At 44.0% G+C, this 24,055-nt stretch overlaps 3 protein-coding genes, 1 non-coding gene and 1 pseudogene across 6 annotated transcripts; 3 read left to right on the plus strand and 2 right to left on the minus strand.

Annotated features, from left to right (window-relative positions):
* Positions 1 to 2,094: 2,094 nt before the first annotated feature.
* Positions 2,095 to 7,977, minus strand: LOC127763504 (uncharacterized; annotated as a pseudogene).
* A 4,072-nt stretch (positions 7,978 to 12,049) lies between these two features.
* LOC127762738 (lipid phosphate phosphatase epsilon 2, chloroplastic-like) lies at positions 12,050 to 14,820 on the plus strand. Its single transcript, XM_052287213.1, has 4 exons — positions 12,050 to 12,566; positions 13,364 to 13,589; positions 14,106 to 14,179; positions 14,332 to 14,820. Exons 1-4 carry the CDS (start codon positions 12,264 to 12,266, stop codon positions 14,554 to 14,556), a joined length of 828 nt encoding a protein of 275 aa, XP_052143173.1. The 5' UTR covers positions 12,050 to 12,263; the 3' UTR covers positions 14,557 to 14,820.
* Positions 14,821 to 15,266: 446 nt separating this feature from the next.
* LOC127762737 (uncharacterized) lies at positions 15,267 to 19,228 on the minus strand. 2 transcript variants are annotated; one of them, XM_052287212.1, is made up of 4 exons: positions 19,176 to 19,228; positions 17,620 to 18,470; positions 16,150 to 16,578; positions 15,267 to 15,764 (listed from the first exon to the last, which is right to left on the minus strand). In XM_052287212.1, exons 2-4 carry the CDS (start codon positions 18,398 to 18,400, stop codon positions 15,604 to 15,606), a joined length of 1,371 nt encoding a protein of 456 aa, XP_052143172.1. In that variant the 5' UTR covers positions 18,401 to 18,470; positions 19,176 to 19,228; the 3' UTR covers positions 15,267 to 15,603. The 2 variants fall into 2 exon arrangements, with proteins under 2 accessions (XP_052143172.1, XP_052143170.1); XM_052287210.1 differs by lacking the exon at positions 19,176 to 19,228 and adding an exon at positions 18,976 to 19,162.
* On the plus strand, positions 16,869 to 16,956 carry TRNAS-GCU (transfer RNA serine (anticodon GCU)). The gene has a single exon. It is a non-coding gene; the product is annotated as a tRNA-Ser (tRNA).
* Positions 19,229 to 20,975: 1,747 nt separating the features above from the next.
* Positions 20,976 to 23,934, plus strand: LOC127762262 (ornithine carbamoyltransferase, chloroplastic). Of its 2 annotated transcripts, none has more exons than XM_052286705.1 (5): positions 20,976 to 21,265; positions 22,044 to 22,378; positions 22,883 to 23,014; positions 23,102 to 23,374; positions 23,527 to 23,934. In XM_052286705.1, the coding sequence occupies exons 1-5, from the start codon at positions 21,085 to 21,087 to the stop codon at positions 23,707 to 23,709; spliced, it is 1,104 nt and encodes a 367-aa protein (XP_052142665.1). In that variant the 5' UTR covers positions 20,976 to 21,084; the 3' UTR covers positions 23,710 to 23,934. The 2 variants fall into 2 exon arrangements, with proteins under 2 accessions (XP_052142665.1, XP_052142666.1); XM_052286706.1 differs by having other exon boundaries at positions 20,976 to 21,256.
* The last annotated feature ends 121 nt before the right edge of the window (positions 23,935 to 24,055 follow it).

Genomic DNA, 24,055 nt, shown 5'->3' on the forward strand with positions numbered 1-24,055 from the left:
AGGATGAGGATTTTTTTTCTTCCTTTTTTTCTTTCCACTTCAACTAGCTTCATCTCGGGAAGTTTCTTGAATGGGTTCTTTTACCATCCATCTAATCCAATGGTATTCACTCTCTTTTGTCTTGTAGTAAATCCAAAGGTTAATATTTACTAAATGATATAGCTCATTCTTGTTCCACTTGGGATTTTTCTTTCCTCTAGTTAAGATGTGTCATCCTTAAGAAGCAAGATCATATCATTCCTCATATTAAATGGACTATTGAGGTCACCCATTTAGAAGAATTTCATCCATCCCACATCGTCCTAACAAACGCATGCGTGTACTCTATAGTTTGGCAGTACTACTCATGGCTACTTTCTCCGTCTCATATTATAAGGCTTTCTAGTATTGTTTACATTTATATAGATATACGAAAGCCTTGTAATATGAAAGGGAGGGAAACGGAGGGAGTAACAGTTTCTCCATGCGGCTGGTGGAGCTTAACAACGAGATGTATCGCTCGTACTCCGTATATGACAAACCATAGTGACATTATCTGCCATACTGACAGACAGCATTTGTCCTGGACAACAGCGTCATTGTCTCTCTCAATACACATGGCTACAGGTACCAGGTTGATTGACAAGGATACAAGATGAACATTGAAACAGAGGTACTTGTACAGTAAGGCCGTGTTTACTCTCAACTACCCCAAACTTTCAACTTTCCATCACATTACATTACATCCAAAACTTTCCTACACATATAAACTTTCAACTTTTTTTTCCAAACTTACAACTTTCTCTAAACTTGCAACTTTTTTCAGGAACTAAACCGTCGGCCTGTTTGGTTGGAGGGAGTTGGTGATGGGGAATGAGAGTTTATGATATCTGGGAGTTTAAGTCTGTAGTTTGTTTGGAAGACTTGGGAATTCGAGAGGGTTTGGGATAGGGAATTAAAAGGTCGAATTCCCACCAATCTCTTACCTGGGGGAGGCCTGTTAATTCGTGAGATTTAAAGGGAATTCGATGTGAAAACAAAAAAGGGACGAGGACTAAAAATGTAACTCCCATAACCAATCTCACCATCAACTCCCTCCTTAAAACTCCCATTTCTCTTCACTTCTCTTGCCGGCCGTAGTGAAATGGACACGGGCAGGCATTTATTGATTTTAATGCGTTCCAGGTCTTTTTCCTCTCGTGTCTCGAGTACGTTGGTGTGTTCATTTGAAAGTTGCAAATACTGACAGTTGCAGGCTTGCGGATGCGTACGAAAGAACAACAAAAGAGAAGTTCATTTGCGTCGGTGCAGATGATTCGTCCATACAGGATTGCACATACATTGATTCAACTGTCTCAGTTTGAAAGTGACTTTGCAACTACTCATTTATCGTTCAAACTGTTAAACCGTTAAAAGGTGTATTTTTTTTAAAAAAATACTTTTTATGTAGAAGGTTTTTAGAAAATTCAAATAAAAATAATTTTTAAATTAATAATATTTAATACTTAATTAATCATATGCTAATAGCATTTCACATGCGACAAAGAAAGCTAAGGCAAACCGTTCTTTCGAACGGAGCTGATCAATCATATCTTTTTTTTTTTTTTGACTTTCGAGACTCTGAGAGTGAAAACAGCAAAAACATGGAAAGTTGCAGCTGCATACGAAAGAACAATAAAAGAAAAATCCATTTGCGTAAGTGCAGATGGTTCTTAGGTGAATGACTGCACGCACGTTCATCGATGAGATGAGTTCTGTTCCTTTTTTTACTTTTGAGAGCCAGAAAGTGAAATGAGAATAATACTGCAAAGTTGCAGCTGCATACGCAAGAACACTAAAAGAAAAATATATTTGCGTAAGGACAGATGATTCTTGACAAGGACAACATAGGAGAGGATAAATACCAGTTATCAAATACAAAATAGAAATTCCAATGTTTTCGAGATCTCCATGTATATAACAATTGATTGAAATTTCCAAATAAAATTTGACAGGCTGAATTCGGATGGAATCATGGATATGACACATAATCAAATATAATCAGATAATTCCGCTGTCATGCAGCGGAAACCTGGAATTTCCAAATGAAATGCACCTTTTCTAAAAATTTTCAAATCAATTGTGAAATGCCAATTTACTATACATTTCCTTTGTGGGCAGTATTTATCCTTGTCAACAGTATTTGAACTAATTACAATGTAGGGAGGCCCCTAAAGTCCAACAAAAAGAAACTATATGAAATTACAGGCAGCAGGAGCATCATAGTCGGCAATGCAGTAGGTTCGAGATGCCCAGGACACTAAAATTTATCCTGCTGCTGAAACGATCATGTACACCAATCCAAAATGCAAGACCGACTAACCTCCTGCCTCCAGTTACTCTCAACAACAGATCAACTGGCCATGCATCATGCGTCATCGCAAGCTCTTCCATGTCTATCCATGAATCACTGTTTGTATCCTCTTCACAGATAAATATCGAACGGGGACCCTATGGTTCTTCAGTCTTCAGTTCTTTGTGTATTTACAGAGTCTACCTCTTTGCATATATACATACATGCTCAGATGGGCATGTCCACCGAATGATAATGTGGGAAGTCATTTGTTGTGTGTGCTAACTGATGGACGGCAGAGTGGGTTGACTGAAGCCAAGGCCAGACACCCCATCCAAAGAACCAGGCACTACATGTTTCACTTGCCCATATCGCCTGATATGACGAAGGAGCCTTGCCAGGAAGGTGCTGTGACAGATAGTAGAGGTGTCACATACCACGGTGACATGCCGGCATGCCCTTGTAATAGCCACATTCATGCGCCTGCTGTCACCAAGGAAACCTACCGCTCCCAGTGGGTTTGATCGAACCTAGAAATAAAAACAGAAAATACACATCAATGAGGGAGTATTTTGAAGATTTGGTGAGTTGAAATGTAAGACGGAATGATTGTTATCCCGTTGGGCATTGCCCCCGTAAATGCCATTTGCTTCAGCATTGCAATTGCTCAGCGTATAAATCAGAAAAGTGGCAGGTGTAGAACAGAGGATAGGACGCTTACCATCGATATAACAACTGCATCAGCTTCCCTCCCTTGAAAGCTATCTATGGTTGAAACCTCAACCCCAGAAAGCCCTGGATATTCTTCTAGCCTCTCTCTTAACAACTGCACTTGAGCAATGTAGGGTGATTGAACGGCTATCGCTGTTGGAGATACTCCTGCGATCATGATTTTGATCTGCTTGTAAGTTCAATATTTTGAGCACGGAAAATATGTACAAGTTTGATCCCTTTTTTTTAGAACCTTGAGTGTGAAATGCTATCTGATTACCCTGATGTGCGTGTAACTAACAAAACTGAAAAAGGATTGGAGCAGAAGGAATATACCAAAAGAGCCTTAAATTGGTAAAACAATGTCCAAGGCGATATCTAATTAAAGTAGAAATATGTACATACCACCAGTCTAAAAAAAAATGTACATACCACAATGTACAAGGTTGAGAACATGTTGTGTCACAATATCTGCCTCTCCATCATTATAAAATGAGCCTGTACCAGAAAGGTCTATTTGTTCCCCACAACCAGTGTCCAGGGCCCCATATGGCATTCGAGTATCAAGTAAAAGCAGTGGGCACCGTGTTATCCAGGTAGCCTGAAATCAAAAGGACAAAGGTAAAATAGATCAGTTTTTTTAGAGAAGAAAATAGATCCAATTTACAATGTAATACCAATATAAAATCAACTCATATAGATGCATTGATGAAAAAGTTCCAGGACATGGAGTGCACATATTTCAAATGAATAGCACAACAATTAAAAGCAAAACTTGTGGGTTGATCCTAGATAATTCAATATCCAACTGTCTCTTTCACAGATAATTCTCCAAGTAATTATTGTCCCCAACATCCGGTTTCAACATACAAGAATTAATTCTACCTCATATTGACTGTTAGTTTTGGAAACTAGCTGACTGGATCAGCAATATCTTTGGATGTATGTGAGGGTGAACTTTACGCTATCACAAACTGTTTGTACCCGTAGATCTCGTCATTACTCCATATAGTTGCATCATACAATAGTCCACATAGTATGCATACTATATAGGATGGACAGATATGTCCAAATTGTCTTCGAAATTTATCATAAGACTGGATTCAGAAAAGACCAGTCTTTATGAAGGTCGAACACTAATGAGCTTGCAAAGTGGTAAAGAGTTAAAAGACCAAATGGCATGTGATTCAGATCCCCTGGAAAAACAAAAGCAAATTCATCTAATGGGGTCCAATCACAACTTATTTATATGCAACCCTTCAATGGAATCCAGTAAGTTTAAATAAAAGGATTGCCCACATTGATATGGAATTCAATCTTGAGCACCAAAACAGAAACTAATTACATGAACAAGCAATCCTGACACCTGAACTAAAAGCATGTATGTACCTTCACAACTGGAGAGTCAGCAAGAGTTTGTGAAGCAACAGAATGAGAAGATTTGAGCAGTCCATGATACATCTCTTTAGATGCCCAACTAGCTATTGAGTCATTCATTCTGTGCTGCATTGTCAACCTTGTTGTCAGTAATCCATTGTGCAATGACGAAGCTCTTTCCAACAAAGATTTACCAAGCCCTCCATCTAAGGCCTTTCTTGACAAAATTACTGGTGCAAGCTGGCAATGATCACCAGCGAGAATGCAACGCTTTCCCTGCAATATGGGAATCCAGCAGGAGGGTTCTATTGCTTGCCCTGCTTCATCTATGATTACCAAGTCAAAACAACATGTTCTCCTGATAAGTGGATCGGCTGCCCCTGTGTTAGTAGAAAGCACAACCTGTGCCTCAGAGAGTACTTCCCTAATCATTTCCTTTTCTTTCTTTTCCAGATCCCTTCCAAGTTGCTTCAGCAGTTGACGAATGCCGGCAGCTAAAGAATCATCCTCTATGCAGTAGCTCAGGTCCTTTCTTAAATCACTTCTCTTTCTCTCAAGCTCCTTCCTGAACTGCTCAAGCCTTCCGTTCACAATCTCCGCCAAGGACTTTGAAGCAACAGATGGTGATATCCGAGCAGGGTTTCCAACTCGCACAATGTTCAAGCCAGTGTTTGACAACCTTTCAACCATGTTATCTACTGCCGCATTGCTAGGAGCTGTCACAAGGACGTTCTCACCCTGTTGGACAGCACGTACAATGAGCTCTGTGAGCAAGACTGTCTTGCCCGTGCCAGGAGGACCCTGGATAATTAGAACAGGCCTCTTCTTGTTCAAGCCTAATGAGAGAGCCTTTAACTGGGAGGCATCTAGTGCATACCTCTCTGATATCCTCGGATCAGGTGCACTTGATTCACTCCAGTCAGTCAGGTGATTCTGCTCCATCTTCATAACATCCTTGTTGTCCCCAAATAAAGTGGCTACTACGCCAATGGATGCATTGCTTTTCTGTAAACCATTCCTTTGAAGAATAATCAATGCTTCAAGATTGCGCTGCCAAATGAAAATATTTAAGAATTAGATGAAAACTTTTAATCATGTTACCGGTAGCATTTCAGAATAAGCACTATGTAAAAAATGGAACCCCCCATCCACTGTTCTTTCCTAAAGGTGGAATTTCCCTTGTTCTGGTTGTGTACATTTTGTGCCACTCTAGTGTAGGATGCAAACAGAATGTTAATTAATTCTGCATTAGGAAGATGATGAGTTTCTCCTGACAAAGATGCAGCTCAACATCCCACATCCCATTATATTACAATAAGATCCATAGCACATCCACCAAAAAGTTTCAAATAATTACTAGACTTTCTAAAAGTAGACAAGCATTCAGAACTGCAGACCCTTCAGTCCTGTGACAAGATTCAATATGAAGAATTCAAATACCTCATATGTAAGAGCATCAGCCAATCCTTGTATACGGTCAATGCGCACACTTTTCCCGAACAGCCTGGAGAATGTAGGATCACCATGGCGGGATTCCAGAGCCAGAGTTATGCTGCAACCATCCTCCCCTAGATTATAAACAAAGCCTTGCATGCAAGAAGTTGCTCCTTCACCACGGCTATTACATGTTCTTACACAGACCATGTCCCCAGGAGACAGTGTGGTTGGAGGCAGCTTGTGTCCGCCTTCAATTCTGAATAGAACCAAATGTAGGCCTCCCAACCCTACACTTACGGCGATTTGCAATAACAACAAAGAATTGACTCATGAACTTTTCAAAAGCATAAGAGATATCTCTAAGCATACAAAGAAAAGGAACTACTCAGGTCTAGCTCTCTCACCAGTTGAGCTACTGATCACATTCAAGTTGCAAATGGTATCGCACTGCTCCTGCTGAGACTGCCCATGGCTCACCAGGTATTCAACCGGTTTGGGTGGCTCAGAATCATCGTCGAGCATTGGGGCAGCATTCAGCTCCTCCTGTGTGAACTCCAGCTCCACATCCCGTTCAATGCACAGCAGGTCCGACATATGCGTCACATATTGTTCAATCCTTCTCTGCATCAATTTCACCTTGTTGAGGCTTACGCCAATGCTACCGTGCACAGCTTTAGGCCGTGGCACCGTCCTGCGCACAGCCTCCCGGTGCTGCACAGAATTGGCCATTTCTTTCAGAAGCTTCCATGACTCTGTCGATCGCCAATCGGAGATGAGTCCCTGGTTCTGGCAACTCTGCAGAACATCACGGAGCTCACGCTGGAAATGATCAAAGAGTGTGGGGTAGTGTGTGCAGGCCTTGAGGCAGAGTGCTTCCAGGCCCTTGGGCATGGGGATGGCCGACATGTAAGGCTGTGCCTGGATCACGAACCCAAGCCTCCCATCTGCAGATCCCCACTCCTGAGCCAATGCCGCCGCGTCGAGGTCCGCCATGTCGCCCTGCAGCTCGGCGGAGGCGAACTTGGACGCCATGGATTGCATCCCTTGCCTCAGCCACTCCACCACGCACCGGCCGAGCTCCTTCCGCCCCAGCGGGTCGCCGTTCTGGTACAGCGTCCCGACCCTGATGGACGCCTCCTCCATGGACGGCACGCACCCTCTCTCCCCCCGCTCCTCCCCCTCTTCACCCTGCTGCTTCCTCCGCCGCCGCCTCCTCGTCGTTGTCGTCCTGCCATTCTCACCGGCAGGTCGCGGTCGCGCCGCCTGCTTGGCGGGGACCGACGGCGCGGCGCGCACGCGCCTCTGCCGGACAGAAGGGGCGCCCGCCGACCGCGACGGCGTCGACGGCGAAGCCCCCGCAGAGAGAAGCGTGATCGCTCTCCTGCTCGGGACCCTCACCGCGGCGGAGGGAGAGAGCAAGAACCTGCACGGGAGGAGATCGATCGACATGCTACTGCTGCAGCTGCCCGCCCCTGCGCCCGCCCACGGCCCCGGCTGCCGGCGGAGCGCAGTCGCGCGCGCGCGGGAAAGGAGGGGGGGGGGGGGGGGGGGGGAACCAACGAGCCAACCGCGCGCGGGGGGAGGCAGCGGCAGCAGCGATCGCGGTGATATTTCCGGCGATCCCGTGGCGCGAGGGGGCGCGTCGCGCCGGGCCCCGCCGGCGACTGGTGGCGCAGGGCGCGGCTACGTCGCGACCATACGCAAACGAGCAACCAGTAAAAGTGCCGTCTCCGGCTTTGGTTTGTCGCGCCGCGGGCGCGGGCTCCGCGCGCCTCGTGCGCCCACGTCGCCGCCCGGGCGCGCGCGCGCGGTTTCCGTGGTCCCGAAAGGCTCGTGACGGAGTCCAACGGATGTAACGCACTTTGCCATCCAACCAGTGAATCGCCCGCGATTCCCATGTCCACGCAGGCGCTGACGCAGGGGCGCCGGATGCAGATTCACTGGCTCGGCGAGAAGGAAGCTTCTGAGGATTCAGAAGATCCAAATTTTGGAAGGAGCGGACGGTCCGAGGGATCCTCGTTCACCGACCACAAGAGAAAGCGGAAGCACGCGTGGCCACTTTCTCCCTCACAGGCATTCGGACGAACACCTTACCGGCGTGGCGGCGTCACGGTCGGGCGTGTGAACGGTGCGAGGAGGATGATGATTCGTCAAAAGCGAAGGTTGCTGATGCTCTCTAAGTGAACTGACTGACCGACGCGATCCTCGCGGTTTGGACTTTGGAGGCGGCCGCCGTCGGTCCGGGCCTCACCGGCGCCGGCGCCGCTCGTGATGCATTGGGACTTGGGAGCCAGCGGATGAAAAATTCAGAGGTTGATTTTTATGAGATGGAGAGAGTATTCTATAAACTTAGCAACCGTACTGATGTAAAAATTATCTTCAGCCTCTCATCCTCTGTTTGCTAGTTTACCAGCCACAACAACATTTAAGTTTTATACTCCCTCTGTTTCACAATGTATTTCCTCTGTTTCATAATGTAAAACTTTCTAGCATTGCCCGCATTCATTTAGATGTTAATAAATCTAGACATATGCATGTGTTTAGATTCATTAACATCTATATGTATATGTGCAATACTAGAAAGTTTTACATTATAAAATGAAGGGAATAAATCATTCTAGCATTTTCCACATCATTATTGACGTGGAAAATTGCTAGAATGACTTACCTATAAAATGGGGAAAGTAACTTACTTTCAAATCAATTTATTTCTAAAAAGGTTGTCTAATCAAGTAAAAAGGTCGTGACAGAAGAGGATTACAACGAAACTTTGACAATAAAAATATCCAAACCTCAATTCATTTTTTTTCTTCATTCATTTCTTCCATAACTTATCAACATTAGCTCAAGGGAAATTTTGCTACAGGCTACCGTGACTTCGTGGTTTTAGCTGTAGGGCACTGTACGAAGTGACTTTTGGGGGAAAACACTCCTCAAAGTTGGATATTTGTTGGTGGACATCGCACGCATCAAAGTAATAATTTCCGGTTGAAAAGGAGAGAAAAAGCACGTGAATGTCAGAAATGCTCTTGGGCCCACATGTCAGCTCTCCTATCTCTCTTCTCTCTCTATCCCCTCCTTCACTCCTCTCTCTAATATCTTCTCTCTCTATCCCACATGTCAGCGACAGGGTTGGGCAGGCCAGGTCCGATGGAGAGAGGACGAGGGCAGAGCGGACGCGACCAGCAGCGCACCCAGACAGCATCACCGACCGGACAGCAAGCGAGGTTTGGCGGTGGCAGCTGTGTGTGAAGGAGCGGTGGCGTGGCTGGACGACGACGTCTACAGCGCGCGGAGTGAGGAGGGAGAGGCTCAGTCGGCGGTCGGTGTCGCTGTCCGAGCGCACCGCTGGCCGGAGACGTCGCCTTCCCGTCGTCGCGGCCGCTCCGCACTCACCTCCCGTTGCCGCCGCCGCTTGACCTCGCCTGCCGCCCATCATCGCTGACATGTGGGATAGAGAGAGAAGTGAAGTAGGGATAGAAAGAGAAGAGAGATAGGAGAGCTGGTATGTGGGCCCAAGGGCATTTCTGACATTCCATGTGATTTTTCTCTCATCTTCAATCAGAAATTATTACTTTAATGCGTGCGGTGTCTACCAGCAAATATCTAACTTTTGGGAGTGTCTTCCACCAAAAGTTACTTCATGCGGTATCCTACAGCTAAAACTGCGAAGTCATGATGTCCTATAGCAAAATTTTCCCTAGCTCAAACAACCAAATAGAAACATTGGCAAGAACTAGCTACTATAATTTAATATTAATGTTTTCAAACATGGTTGTTAGATAACATGAGTATCATAAAGTAAGATTTCTCCAAATTTACATCATGACGCATATAGGCATATGTAAGCTAAGATATTAGAAACGGGTATAACATTTTGGAGAAAATGGGTATTATACCATCCTCAAAACGAGGCTTCACTGTAATGCCATTTTACAATTGGGATTCATCCAAATATCACTTTCAACTCGGACCAACCCGCTGAAATGCCATTTTCTTCATTTGTAGTAAATCAAAATCATTTTGTCCCTTTTCTTCCAACTTTGATGACCAAACTGCCCCTGGTTGATTCAATTCCAAACTGCCCCACGGCGTGAGGGGAGGGGCGGCGACCTCGTGTATCATATCTGGTACTGAAGATGCGATACCTCTGATATCATGTTGACATCAGCTAGAACGACAGTAATACCGTTGTGTAGTCTCCTAGAAAATAAAAATATCAACAGCAACTCTTGACTGATGGCCACGACGCGGCGCGGCGCGCGCGGAGGAGGCCCACGATGAGGCGCGGCGGCGTGGGGGAAGGCCCACGATGCGGCGCGACAGCGCGAGGGGAGGGCACGGCGGAGCGGTGGCACGAGGGGAGGGCAGGGCGGCGCGGCGGTGCTAGGGGAGGGTGGCACGGCGGCGCCCAGATCGGCGCTCAGGGAACGGGAACAGGAACCATAACCCTATCGCGTGTGTATTTTTATAGCGGTGAGTGTGTGAGTGTTGTGGACGCATGTGTTTGTAATGTGTTTCTTAAATAAATATAGATGAGCATTTTTATTTTGCACCTTATTTTTCGCATGAATATGGCATTTTTTTCGTATACACAAAAAAATACATACTATATAATTATTTTCTTAAAATCTAGCTGGCCCCACCCCTGCGAGATACATCAATGGAAACAACTCACATGAAGTATACAGCACCGAGAAAACTTTGGAGGCCTCGAAGTGGCCAGCATCAACAAAACAATCATTTGAGGAAGGAGCCCGTGATGGATTACGGCTTTACGGGCCTATTTGTTTAATTTATTCCTAATTTTGGCATATCATATGTAGAGTTGTATGCAATTATTCAATGTATGGTTGCAACGTGTATTGACACGTTTATTAAATTTTCCTTTGAAGGAGGAGACCAAATAAGTCAAGTCCTCAACACGTGTATTGATCTTCCTTTGATAATAACAAACAACGCTTGCTTATAAAAAGCACTCGACATAGTAGACAATAATATTTGGTTATCTTATAGTCCAATAGCATACGCTATACATGACTTTTACCACGTAAAGGAAGATACTACGAAGATAGTGTGTGTAGTGTTGACTATCAACATGGAACTTAAACGTAATTTATACATATATAGTAGTAGCAGTCTAAACAATATACTTAGAAAGTTAGTATAGCTAGCTATGGACTATTAATCCATATTGAAGCTAGCATATATAATATGTTAATTAACTATAAGGTCTTTTCTCCTCTATTTTTCTCTCACTATGAATTTAATGTAAATACTTTGGAACACTCATCACTATAAATTATGTGTATAGCTAGTACATAAGAATCAACGCTCATCATTTTTCTTATCTCTCTTTCACATAATGAGTTTATAGCTGACTTATAACATGATATTATCCTTTCTCTCAAAGCTAAACACCCACATCCAACATTAAAAGCTTTAGAATTAGTTGTTGAAAATATTTATTTCGGTTTATCGAGGCCTGGATGGTTGAATCCAGTTGAAAATTCAGATCTTTTAAGCTGAAACTTTTGAACTTTCAATTTAATGACCAAAATCTCTTCTACTACATATCTTTTTTGACACCGAGCCAAAAGTTTTTAAATTTTATACTAGAAAATTTGAACAATCAAATATGTTGGCTGGGAATTGATTTTGCAGCAAAACAATTGCAACAAGTCGATGCGAATAAAGAATTAAGATTTCAAAACCGTTCAATCAATAGTACGGCAAGCGGTTTTGTCGATAATCATGATTGTTAGTACTCGACTATTGAAGAAAACCGATAAAATAGGCTAAACTTTTGTGCACTTCAAACTTAAATAATTAAGTAAATTTCACAAAATTACACATGCTTTGACTAAATTATCATAAAACTATGTATCACACAACTAAAGATTTAATAATAATTTATTATAAACCTATATGTCTAAGAGTAAGTATCACAAAACTACAAATTTATTATTAAGATTATCCGAAAACAAATCCTAGTCATTCGTTTTTATTCAAGATTAGTTTCTAACTAAACACCATGTATCTCTATTAATTACTACCACCTCTATCAAACAAAAAATTACGACTAAAAATAAATTCTCTTGTTAACCTTATTATTAATTTTCTCTTCCAAACTCCTAATTCTCTTGTCTCAAGTTGCCGAACAGGACAACAGCCCGATAGAGCAAATGATGAGCCCTGTCTTCTCTTGATCTCTTCTATCCTCTCCTCTCTCAACCGCATCAGTCCAAGCTACCAACCAACCAAACACGGTCATCCGAAATCCATCCAAAACTCCAAACCCAAGTGCTCAAGCACCAACCCCAAATCCCTCTCCCCCCCAATCCTCAAAGATGCCGTCCTCCTCCTCCTCCTCCTCCTCCGTTAGCAACCCTGGTCCCGAGCTACCTAGGTCAGCGCGCCAAGAACCATGCTCTTGTCTCCTCCAGCTCCACCGCCGCTGAAGCCGCCCGTCCGCCTGAATCGACTCCCGCAGCGGCAGCCGGGAGGCGGCGGCCGGTTCTTGCTGCCCCGGAGGAGGCCAAGAACGCAGCGGTCCTTTGGCGTGGTGGTGTGCATGGCGGAGATGGCCAGGGTTGGGACCGGGCCCTCGTGGGAGGAGGAGTTGGGCGTCCCGGAGGAGAGCGACGCGATCCTGGGAGGCGGAGGCGGAGACGGGCAAAGGCGGCAGGCGACCAGGTGGGAGCTCGTCGAGGCGAGACTGAACCAGACGGTTAGTGCATATATGAGGATTAATTTGATCGTGATTACCAATGTTCATCTGTCATCTGTGGGTGGCTGGGTGCTTTACTCTTAGGGCAGTACAAGATTACCTCAAATTATGAACTACTCCCTCCGTTAAAACATAGCAACATTTCCAACACAAAACAAAGATACTACTATCAAAATATATCCAATGCTAGATTTAACAAAACTAATTTGGTGTTATAGATGTTAATTTTTTCTGTAAATTTGGTCAAACTAAGTTTAACTAGAAAAAAGTCAAAGTGTCTCGAGGGAGGGAGTAATTATAGTTGGGCATTAAATTGAACTCTCATACTTGAAACTTTTGCATGACAAGCTGAAAAGTTCAAAAGATGAAAAGCTGAAAAGGTTGAAGGACTGTGTAACTTACGTACACAAGGGCGTAAAAAAAAGAACCTGAATATTCTGATTCGATCTGTGAAGGGAATGTGCACTGACTATTGAGGGGTGGCAAATCATGAATATCTTTAGAGGTAGTTGTTGTTATCTTTGTAGATGTCTAGCTTCAGTAAATTGTTATGAACTAGGCTTTTCCATACGGACGTTTAATTTCACTCAGATGTAGGATCTTCTATATCCAATTCCTGAATTTATGCAGTTATATCTATTAAATTTGGAGACAGAATTTTGATTACAGCTCTCTACTGAAGTGTAATTAACCATAATGATTGGCATTAGCATCACTGCTTCTCTACAAGTTGCTCTTAATTTTGTTTTCTCTGGGAACACTGGAACTCATACTAAAGTTGTTATGTTGTGCTCCAGAGTAAATGGCTGGTCGCGGGTTGTTATACTTCTGCAGCCATTTGGAAGCATGATGCTCTTATTATGTGGGCTATGATTGGTGCTGTTCTAAACTCTATGTTTTCAAATCTTCTTAAACGGATATTCAACCATGAAAGGCCTGCGTCTGCTTTGCGGTCTGATCCTGGAATGCCTTCATCCCACGCGCAATCTTTTCTCTATTCTGCGGTGTTTCTAATTCTTTCATGTAAGCACTTTGAGATTTACTTTGAAAGTTCAATTATGATACTGTATGTCAGTATAATCACCTGAGTTTGGCTAGAGATCTCAGTTGTTTTCAGCATTTCATATTAGGTAGTGTTCTCATTCTTTTGTTTTGCAACATGCCAACATGGTTTTTATATTTCATTGATTAAGTGAAATGAGCGCAAAGATGGTTTTCCTATCTATCTATCAGCAAATTCAGTCCATCTGATCCATATTCTAATTCTATCAAATTGTAATGTCCTTTTAGAAATTTATAAGCACTTCAGATAGCTAAGGTGTTGTGTATATGTACATGTACATGTAATTTTGCATTTTCCTTGGATACACTATGCTTTTTTACATAATTTTGGATTTTCAGAAGAAAGATATTTAAGAAAGAAACCTATCACTTTCTTTAAAAACATTGGAGACTGGAGTAGACCAGTACCTCCTATATCCACAATTGGTTGCCCCTTTGCAATGTAATGCGTGGTTTATCTTAATGGCTCTTTTGCAGTGTTCTACTGGCTCGGGAGAACTTATCTGTCAGTTATTCTTGGGGTTGCAATTCTAGCAATGTGCTGCTATCTTGTAAGAATCCTTCCTGAGTAAAAATATTACTCCGTACCATATTATAGCAGCAATTGGTCACCTTGCAAACTCTTGCATCTTTAATTCTTTTAGTTTGATTGCGATTTCCAAGTTCTTCAGTGCATTCTAATCATAATTCTACTTATGTGCAGTCGTGGTTACGAGTGTCGCAGCGCCTCCATACACTGAACCAGGTTCTTGTGGGTGCTATAGTAGGATCAGCCTTTGGTGCTATGTGGTTTGCGCTTTTTAATTTGCTCGTGCAAGAGGCGTTTGCTTCTTCCGTACCGGTTCAGATTGCGGTGACTATCGGGACGGCAATATTATGCATCGGCTTTGTCATCCATGTCGTTCGCCACTGGTTCAAGGATGAGTGAATAGCAATATGAAATCGCAATGACCAATAGGTGATTGATTGAGACACAAAATCAACTGGTAACGGAAGGCTCTGTATACTCTATGGGAAGATCATACTGGAATTATTTGGGAGTGGGTTCGCAAGATAGTCACAGATAGCAACCTCAGTTCATTTTTTGGCATTTTTGCTGCAGGATAGTCACAGCACTGATTCTTGTAATACAGAACAGTTTATGCTTGAAATTTCTTCCACGAAATGATAATGATGTCCTTGCTTTGCGTCACTTACATTTTCCCTTTCACAGATATACCTGAGACTGTGTCGTATTCATTGCTTCCACGCTAATCTCAAGAGATGGCAAGAGAGCACTCGATATCCTCGTTTGATGAGGATATCGTAGACGATTTTTTTTTTCCCTGTGATAGATACTTTTTTTTTCTTTGATAGATACGGATGATCATTACTTCTGATTCTTGGTAGTAGATACTGAAATGATCAGTTAATTCATTTCATTGATAGATACGGAGATGATCAGTTACTTCAGACTTCAGAGAATCAGAAATTCCGAATGCCTTGCAAAGTTGGTAACGTGATTGCCGCTCGTTTTAATCTGACGACGGTCGTTCACCCGTCCAATTGCACAGCTGAGATGCAATTATACATTTACATGTGCAAATAACCGACAAGATTAACGCTACACAAACAGAATGGTAAAACCATCACAATTCAAGATCACGAACACAATGATCAGATCAAAATTGCAATTTTCAAAACCAACTCCAGTGGAGTGAGTTTGCATGGACCATGGATTACTAGCCATCCACATTCCTCGTATTATTTTTGCACAACCAACTATGCAAAGAGGGATTTACTGTGAGGGAATGGAGCCAGTCCTGTAGGGAGATGGCCCATTCGACATTTACAGAGGAAGCGGCGAATGAAGATTGCAGTGATCACGGCCGATCACCAAAAGAGAACTTATACAATCTTTTCTTTCCTCTAGGATTGTATAGTTAGAGCTTGTTAGGATTTCTGAAGGGTCGAGAAGATACATCTTCATCTAGCTCTAATCGCTGTTGGTATTAGAGTCTTGACTGGCTTGGGGCTGCGCTGCAGGTAGGTAGGACCAGGCAATGGCTGCTGTGCCAAGGGTAACTGCAAGCCCAACCGAGCCCCAGAACCACTTCTGTCTCTTCTTTCGGATATTTCGTTGTTGCCTCGACATCTCTGCAAGACATTAGGAAAGGAATTCACTCATCAATTACATGATTATTTGCAATATACTACCAACTAATGTTTCTGATACAAAGCAGTTAATGGCAAAAGATGTAAAAATATTATAACTATAAAAATGCATTTCATATCAGTCTGAATTTAGACAATTGAAACCTGACACCTAGGAGATTCTACACACCAAAGGGAATATTTCGACCTTTCAAGTTCTGCAGATCAGCATAAGATATTTACTCACTATAATACATTATTCACCATTATAACTTCTAAATATTGTATGGGATTAAGGTCAGAAAAAGAAGCATTGTGATTGACGAATAATATACACATAACATATGTACTAATTGCAAAAATCAATGTTTAAGTTCAGGATGAGTACCGATAGCCTCTTGGTTTCTTTGAGACATCTCCCTGTTTGCAGCTTCATAGTACTGGACCCTATCGGATAGCCTTGCAATCTCGAAGTTCTTTGCTGCAATCTTAGTTTCCATATCTGTCTCAACTTCTGCACGAGCAAATCCCCGTGCAATAGCAGCAGCCACAAGTTGTGAAACAGTTATTTGTTGGCACAACTCAGCTCCAGGATCCATGCTTGAATCATCAGTGTCCTCAGCTAAACTTGGAGGTGGAAGTGTCAAGGCAATAAGTGATAGGTGATCACTCAGCTTCTTCCACTCCTTTTGCCAGTTCTCAAGTGCTTCCTCAGCTTGCTTCCTTCTCTCAATTTCCATCAACAGACTCAACCTCATTTCACGAAGGTCATCATCCATGCATTGTGAAGATCGAGTTGCACCATCACTGGATATTTCTGCAATTGAAACAAAGTGCACTTTGAATAAAACAGAAGCATTTTCACAGCCATTAAGTACACAAAAGCACCCAAAGTGTTAATGAAGATAATCTCTTCCCCAGAACAACATGGAAAATGATCTTTGAGATAATCATGGGAGTAAAAGAATCAACTCATAGCCCACACTTAGTTACCGCAATGAGTAGACAATATAATTTTTTTGAACTTTTGAAAGAAAAATGAAGGATTTTTTGCAATCGTTATTTCTTGCCTCTGTCATATCACGGAAACCTTTCGATTTGGAACGGGGAGAGATGGCTGAGTGGACTAAAGCGGCGGATTGCTAATCCGTTGTACAATTTTTTTGTACCGAGGGTTCGAATCCCTCTCTTTCCGCCCCCTCAGATCGTTTGGGACTTTTGAATTGGAAGGAATTCTGACCCCCCAGATTTTCTTGTAGCACACATGGTTCAATGCTTAAAGAAAAAATTGTGACCCAAAATGAAAGAGATAACAAATTAACAGAAAGTCATAAAGTTTTGAAAGCTCTAATAACTAAGTTGCACCTGAAAGCTATGAAAAATGCTTAACTAACCAAACTAAGCTGTGAAGGCAATTGTTTTCAAACCCCCAAAAGGAACACCTAAACTGTCGTAACAACAGGACAGGAGGCATATTGAGAGGTCCATGGTGGTCATATACTAAACTAATGAAAAAAAAAAACATGTTGAGTAGCACAACACTGTGGAACAAAACTAGTAATTCATTATTGGTACCCTTAGAATTAAATCACAATGATTCATGAACCCTTCTGGAGTTCTTTGTTTGCATTAACAATTCTTTTCACTCCACCTGCAATCTTTTTACCCATAAAGTACTCTATAGTACTAAGTAAGCAGGAGCAGTACTAGTTCTACTAGAGAATCCAGTTGAAACATGATGCGAAGCATGCTACTACATTGATTAATTGGTTATCTTTGTATCACCATAACAGTCTAAGATGATCTAAACACAAATTAAAAGGAGCAAAACTTAGCATTAGAACACAGGAATTGTTACCTTCGAATGCATCATAAAATTCTGCACCAGGTGTGCCAACAGATGTCCCAAGAGGGGAACTAGGCTTCCACCACCGCTCATGCCCACCAGCATCCTCCGCCTCAGAGTTACTAGCCATGCTCAGTGAATCCTGAAGCTCAAAGAAGGCATCATTGTTGATTTTCCTTGGTGTTCCACCATTGGCAGGCCTTCCAACATTGACAGGCCTCACTGTCGCATCAGGATTTCCATGCTGAAACTCGAACTCAGCCTGATCATGCCCATATTCGCCTGAAACAGTGCCCTTGCCCTTCTGTAGCATTCCATTCTGCCAGTCGAGGGTCTCCACCACACCACTGTCACCTTCAAGTACACCATTGCTTGCTTGCTGAAACTCAAACTCAGGTTCCTGCACCTCGAAGGATTGACTTCTTTTCGGCAAAGGAGGCAGCGTCACAGAGAGCATGGGCTGCTGGCTACCATCACTACCAACATCCCCCTGGGAAAGTGTCTTCACCAAGCAGGGTCCCCTCCTTTTATGGTTGATGAGGTACGGTGACCAGGTTCCCGGGAACGACGAAGGCGAATCCGGCAGTGATGTGCTCTCAGGCGTGGCGTACAGTGTCGCCGACGCAGTCTGCGCTCTCCTGACAGGAGCCACCGGCACAGGTATCGGCTTCTCGGCGGCCTTCTCCTGAGGAAGGGGAGGAGCTGGAGGCGGCTTGGAAGCAGCCTTCTGGGACTGTGTAGCTGACCCGGTCTCCAGTAACGGGTCCAGCACGTAGTGCGTGATGGTCGGCATGGTGATGCGGCTGCCGGAATCAGAGGGAGATCACCGGAGATTTCGACTTCCTGGCATCAACGGCGGCGCCCTGAATCGCAATTGACAAAACAAAGGATGTCAGGATGAATCAAATTCTCATCCCAGTTGGGAAGGAAAACATGCCACCGAGATTAGGAATCCGATCCAAATTATTCGGGAACATCTCCAGCGGAACACGTATGCACCCTATCCTTCGAAAAAGATGCAGCGTAAGATGCCCAAAAGCACCTACAAATTTTTTTATAGAAAAAATAAAAGGAGAAACGCACGACATTTCTCCACCTAAATCTCCAAAAAATCAACCATGAATCCGCAAACGAAGACTCATGAATCGAACACTCCCCTCAAAAAAAAATTGACCAAAAAAAAACACAACTAAATCCGCCTCGCAGAATTAATCCGCCCAAACCAACCTCCCGAACGAACCAGCAGCTCCTCCAGATCAGGAGGCGAGATGCCGCAGCCGGCGGCGGCTCGAATCAAACCCCTCCTCTCTCCAGAACCAGCACGGCCCTCAGAACAAAAATAAAAGATAATTTCGTCCGGGAACATACCAGCCACCTGCCCCCGGCGGCGCGCGCGCGCGCGTGCGATGCGAGCGGCGCCTCCACCTCGCGCGGGTCGCGTCGCTGCGAGGAAACCCTAGCCGCCGTGTCGCGCCCCCCGCCGCCGCCGCCGTCTCTTCCTCCTATCGCGTTTCGAATTTTATGTGCGGGACACAACAAAAAAAATAAATAAGCGGCGCGAGACGAACCAGCCGTGCACAGCTCGAGGACGAGGGTCGAGGGGGAAGCGAACCCTCAATAAAAAGAGAGAGAGAGAGAGAAAGCAAGCTGGCAATTTTTTATTTATTTCCTGCGATTTACTGCCTGGAGCACACGAAAGGAAACAAGGAAAAAAAAAAAAAAGAGCGAGAGCCCCGACACGATCCCTTGCGTACCCAGCACGATCCGACCGGTGGGCCCGGGCTGTCAGCGGCGGCGGTGGCACCGCGCCGTGGTGCGCGAGGACTCCACTATTCTTGGAAGGGAAGAAAGAGGTGAAACGAGTGGGTACGGGAGACCGGGGGGGAAAAGCGGCCCGGGTCGGAGTCAGTCAGGTCTCGCGGTCGGACGCCGGGAAGATGGCGCGAGGCCGAGGCGTTTCGGTTGGGTGGCGGTGCGTTGGGTTGGGACTACTCTGGGTTGGTGGGCTCGTTGGTTCGGTGGCTCCCCGCACCGCACCGCGTGTGACCACGTGACGCGCGCTGGGCACGCGGCGGGTGCAGCGTGGGTGGCCGCTCTTTTCGCGTGCGGGAAATATCCGAGACTCCGAGTCGCTCTGGACAAATCTGGGCCGTTCGCGGCGGTGTCCGTCTCGGGTGGGTGGGTGTAGCAGTGACGCCACCGACGACGCAATCACGCGAGCCGAGCCCGATTCGAGGATCTGCTATGCTACGGTGTCCTTGTGCGACAAGTTCTCGTAGCCGAGGTGCATTGACTTTGCCAACTCAGGTGTAATTTGACTCTGACTCTGTGAAAGAGAGAGGGACTACGAGTAGTATAGGAGTAGATGTTTCTGTGTACCGTACACGGATTACACGAGCGGTTCGAATTTACAGCATCGTTTCTGTCATGAATTCGGAGCAGGCTTGTAAATTGCTTGGGATGACGAAATCCGAGGAGGAAGTGCTTATCTGCGATGGTCTTCTTGCCATGGTGATGACTGACTGATGAGGTCATGAGCCATGCATATGCATGGATCGAGGTGCATTGACTTTTGACTCTGTGAAAGAGAGATGACCGGTGTAAAATTTACATAATTCTGTGTACCGTACACAGATTGTAGTAGAAGTGGGTTTGCGATTCTACATCCTCGATTGACCTCTCTTAGGGTGTGTTGGGACCCAAGGATTCCCAACCCTTCTCCATTGTATTCCGCGTGCACGCTTTTTAAATTGCTAAACGGTGTGATTTTACAAAAAGTTTATATATAAAAGTTGCTTAAAAAAATCAAATTAATCCATTTTTGAAAAATATTAGCAAATACTTAATTAATCACACGCTAATGGACCACTCCATTTTCCGTGTTCACTGTTCCGGATGGGAATGTGTTCTAGCAAACACAGCCTTAGACTGTGTTTGAGGAGATGAGATAGAGGAGATTGGGAAGATACGCAAAACGAGATAAGCTATTAGCACATGATTAATTGACTATTAAGTATTTTAAACTTTAAAAATGGATTAATATGATTTTTTAAAACAACTTTCCTATAGAATTTTTTTTGTAAAAAACACACCGTTTAGTAGTTTGGGAAGCGTGTGCACGGAAAACGAAACAAAACTCACTCACAATCACCTAGATCACCCAGGAAAGAACACAGCCTTATTTGTTTACGATTTGACCAATCCTGCAAATTGCATCCGTTACATGGGCCGACTCGAGTTAGGCTAGGCCCAACAATAGTCAGTAACGGTTTCCTCCTTGACTCCATGGGCTAAAATAATAAGCCCAGCCGCCTCGTCGGCTGCGGCCCAACTCTCGCCATCGCAAAGTCTCATCGCCGCTTCGCCGCAGCAGCCGCCACGCCCACTCGACACCAGTCATCACGCACGCCTCGCTCCCCGACGACGACCTCCTCCTCCTCCGCCGCCGCCGCCTCGGCTCCCCTCCGATTCACCGCGATGTCGGCGGCGATCTCCGGCGCCAGCCTCGTCCTCTCCTCGCCCCCCGCGCCCGGGGCCCGGCCCCAGCCGCGCCCCGCGCGGGTGTCGGTCGCCGCCGCCGCGCCCGCCGCGCGACGCGGGGTCGTTGCCGCCGCAGCGGTGTCGAGCCCCGCCGTGTCGTCCTCTGCTGGTAAAGATGGTTAGTGTTTTTCTCGCGCCGCATTGAAGTGTTGTCGATTGCTCGTTGAGTCGTTGGGGAACTAGCGTGTAGTCAACTTGGTACTGACAGCTAGGGTTCTCGTCTTAAAGAAAAAGGAACAGCTAGGGTTCTGGTGAGGAATGTGGTCTTGTTAAATCTTGAATCGATTCGATTTTTTTCAGTAAGAAATCAAATTTTGTGATCCGTTGGGGGTGGCTATGAAGATTGATTGATTAATTAAATGCGAATATTTTAGTCCTCTTTCTTTTGGACATCAGGCGTTGGGTTGCTCCGGGGGATTTGGAATATAGTTGAGGGTGGTGCAAAACGTGGATGCAACTATGGTACCTACAGATGAGAAATGATTTTGTGATGAGAGTCCTCGAGAGATCACACTGGATATATGGGTGATCAAGCAAGAATCGGACAGATTTTCCTGTTTGACAATGCAAAGCAAAATCTGTTTTCTTTCCCCTTGATCCTCTCATCAATGTGATATTTTTCTTGATTGGATTCCGTTTCTCATGAACTTTTAACAACAATTATTTGTTAAGATTTTTGTTTTTCAATTATTGTTTACATGGTTGGTAGTTAGCTGTTTTGTCCTACTACTTTTCCCCCCTGAAGATGCACATGTGCAACCAATTTAACTTTGTTTTATTTAGAACATGATCGCTCAATCTATGATATGCAATTTTAATCCTTTGGGCATCAATAATGTTTTTATTACTGATTCATGTGCAGTTCACTTCCTTAATTATGTTGTCATATCATGCAGCCAAACAGATTCCTAAGGACTTTCTTCATATTGATGATTTCGACAAGGATACAATCATGAAGATCCTTAATCGGGCTATTGAGGTCAAGGCAATGATAAAGTCAGGAGACAGGAGCTTCCAACCTTTCAAAGGGAAATCAATGGCAATGATATTTGCCAAGCCGTCAATGAGAACCCGTGTTTCATTTGAGACAGGATTCTTTTTGCTTGGTGGCCATGCTATCTACCTGGGTCCTGATGATATCCAGATGGGCAAGCGTGAAGAGACCCGTGATGTTGCTCGTGTGCTTTCTGGATATAATGACATCATTATGGCCAGGGTTTTTGCTCACCAAGTATGATCATAAGGCCCTGGCTTTTCTGTTTGATCTGTTTACCGGCACAATCTACTTGTACACAGATACAGAATTTACCCTACACATAAAATCTGCATGCTCCATACTGCTTAGTGATCAGAGTTAAGATAAAAATATAGGAACTTCTTTGGTGCTTGGGCACAGTTAGTTGTATACTGGGAATTCGGAAAATCATTAAAATTAGAGAAATAAAGCTTCAATAAAGTATGAACTTTGACAAAGTGTAGTTCTATAATCATCTAAGTGCCAACATAGAAATATTTGGATTGATGTCTTTTCTATACATAAATGTATCTTATCTTCAAAATTGATCATTTACTCAACTTTCACAATATTTTGCTTGCTTTGTATGCTTAACTACAGACATACTTCACCTTTCTATGTTATTCCCATTCTGCACCCATGCATTGCTCGTAGAATTGAACTGAAGGTGATTCCACCAAGCATTCTCATATCTTCCTAACAACTTATATGATCTTGCAGGACATTTTGGACTTGGCAAAGTATGCAGCTGTACCTGTCATAAATGGCCTTACGGACTACAACCATCCATGCCAGATAATGGCTGATGCACTTACTATGCTCGAACACATTGGTCGTATTGAAAACACTAAGGTAGATCATTTATTGCACCCTAAGGAACCACCATGTAATCTTGCTTTAGTATATTATGACTAATTTTCAACTTTTATTGTTATGAAGGTTGTCTATGTTGGAGACGGGAACAATATTGTCCACTCATGGCTTCGATTGGCTGCTTTATTTCCTTTACATTTTGTATGTGCCTGTCCTAAGGGCTTCGAGCCAGATGCAAAGACTGTGGAGATAGCCAGGAGTGCTGGTAGTAAGATTGAAATAACAGATGACCCTATGGAAGCAGTTAAGGGAGCAGATGTTGTGTATACAGATGTCTGGGCCAGCATGGGCCAAAAGGAGGAAGCTGAATATAGAAAAAAAGTGTTCCAAGGATTCACGGTTAGAATACCTCCTTTTATGCTCTTGTTCCGATGTTCTGTCTGCACAAACTCATTTTACACATAATATCTCAGTAGTCCTCTCCACTATTATCTGCATATGGGATCTGGCTAATACTTTATTCTCAATACTTTGTTTCTTTGTTCCTGCAGGTGGATGAAGCTATGATGGAGATGGCTGGGCCAAATGCCTTCCTTATGCATTGTTTGCCTGCAGAGAGAGGGATAGAGGTAACAGACGGCGCCATTGAAGCTCCCAACTCAATCGTATTCCCCCAGGCTGAGAACAGAATGCACGCCCAGAATGCTATCATGCTTCACGTCCTTGGTGCTTAGACCTACAGTCGTGTACCAGTTAAATGAATATTGATATCTGAATGGCGATATCATTTCGGTTTTCGCAGTTTCTCCCTGGGGGCAGGAGGGTAGAGATTTTGGAGAAGTTCACTATGTTCAGATGCTTTGGATTGTCTGATAATACTATTTTGTACTTTTCGTGGTAGCTGCTTGTACTGTACCAGGTCGGTAAATCCTGAATAAATGGCGCACCTTTATAATCCATTTCCAAACTGTGTTAATTTTAGATCTTGTTCAGATTTGACTTGTTCTTATCAGTCTTTACCTCTCTCTTGCCTTACTCTAGTCACATTTTCCAAACCGATTGAAGTTATATAATCTTCCA

The sequence above is a fragment of the Oryza glaberrima genome, chromosome 2 (assembly GCF_000147395.1).
Source record: "Oryza glaberrima chromosome 2, OglaRS2, whole genome shotgun sequence".
Lineage (NCBI taxonomy): Eukaryota > Viridiplantae > Streptophyta > Magnoliopsida > Poales > Poaceae > Oryza > Oryza glaberrima.

Bases quoted from the DNA above. Each gene is read 5' to 3' on its own strand.
- LOC127762737 (XM_052287212.1), bottom strand. From the start codon at position 18,400: ATGCCGACCATCACGCACTACGTGCTGGACCCGTTACTGGAGACCGGG. The intron at 16,579-17,619 runs GTAACAATTCCT...TTTCAATTGCAG, and splicing joins ATTTTATGATGCATTCGAAG to AAATATCCAGTGATGGTGCA. The intron at 15,765-16,149 runs GTACTCATCCTG...AATGTCTTGCAG, and splicing joins AAGAAACCAAGAGGCTATCG to AGATGTCGAGGCAACAACGA.
- LOC127762738 (XM_052287213.1), top strand. From the start codon at position 12,264: ATGCTCTTGTCTCCTCCAGCTCCACCGCCGCTGAAGCCGCCCGTCCGC. The intron at 12,567-13,363 runs GTTAGTGCATAT...GTTGTGCTCCAG, and splicing joins AGGCGAGACTGAACCAGACG to AGTAAATGGCTGGTCGCGGG. The intron at 13,590-14,105 runs GTAAGCACTTTG...GCTCTTTTGCAG, and splicing joins GGTGTTTCTAATTCTTTCAT to TGTTCTACTGGCTCGGGAGA.
- LOC127762262 (XM_052286705.1), top strand. From the start codon at position 21,085: ATGTCGGCGGCGATCTCCGGCGCCAGCCTCGTCCTCTCCTCGCCCCCC. The intron at 21,266-22,043 runs GTTAGTGTTTTT...CATATCATGCAG, and splicing joins GTCCTCTGCTGGTAAAGATG to CCAAACAGATTCCTAAGGAC. The intron at 22,379-22,882 runs GTATGATCATAA...ATGATCTTGCAG, and splicing joins CCAGGGTTTTTGCTCACCAA to GACATTTTGGACTTGGCAAA.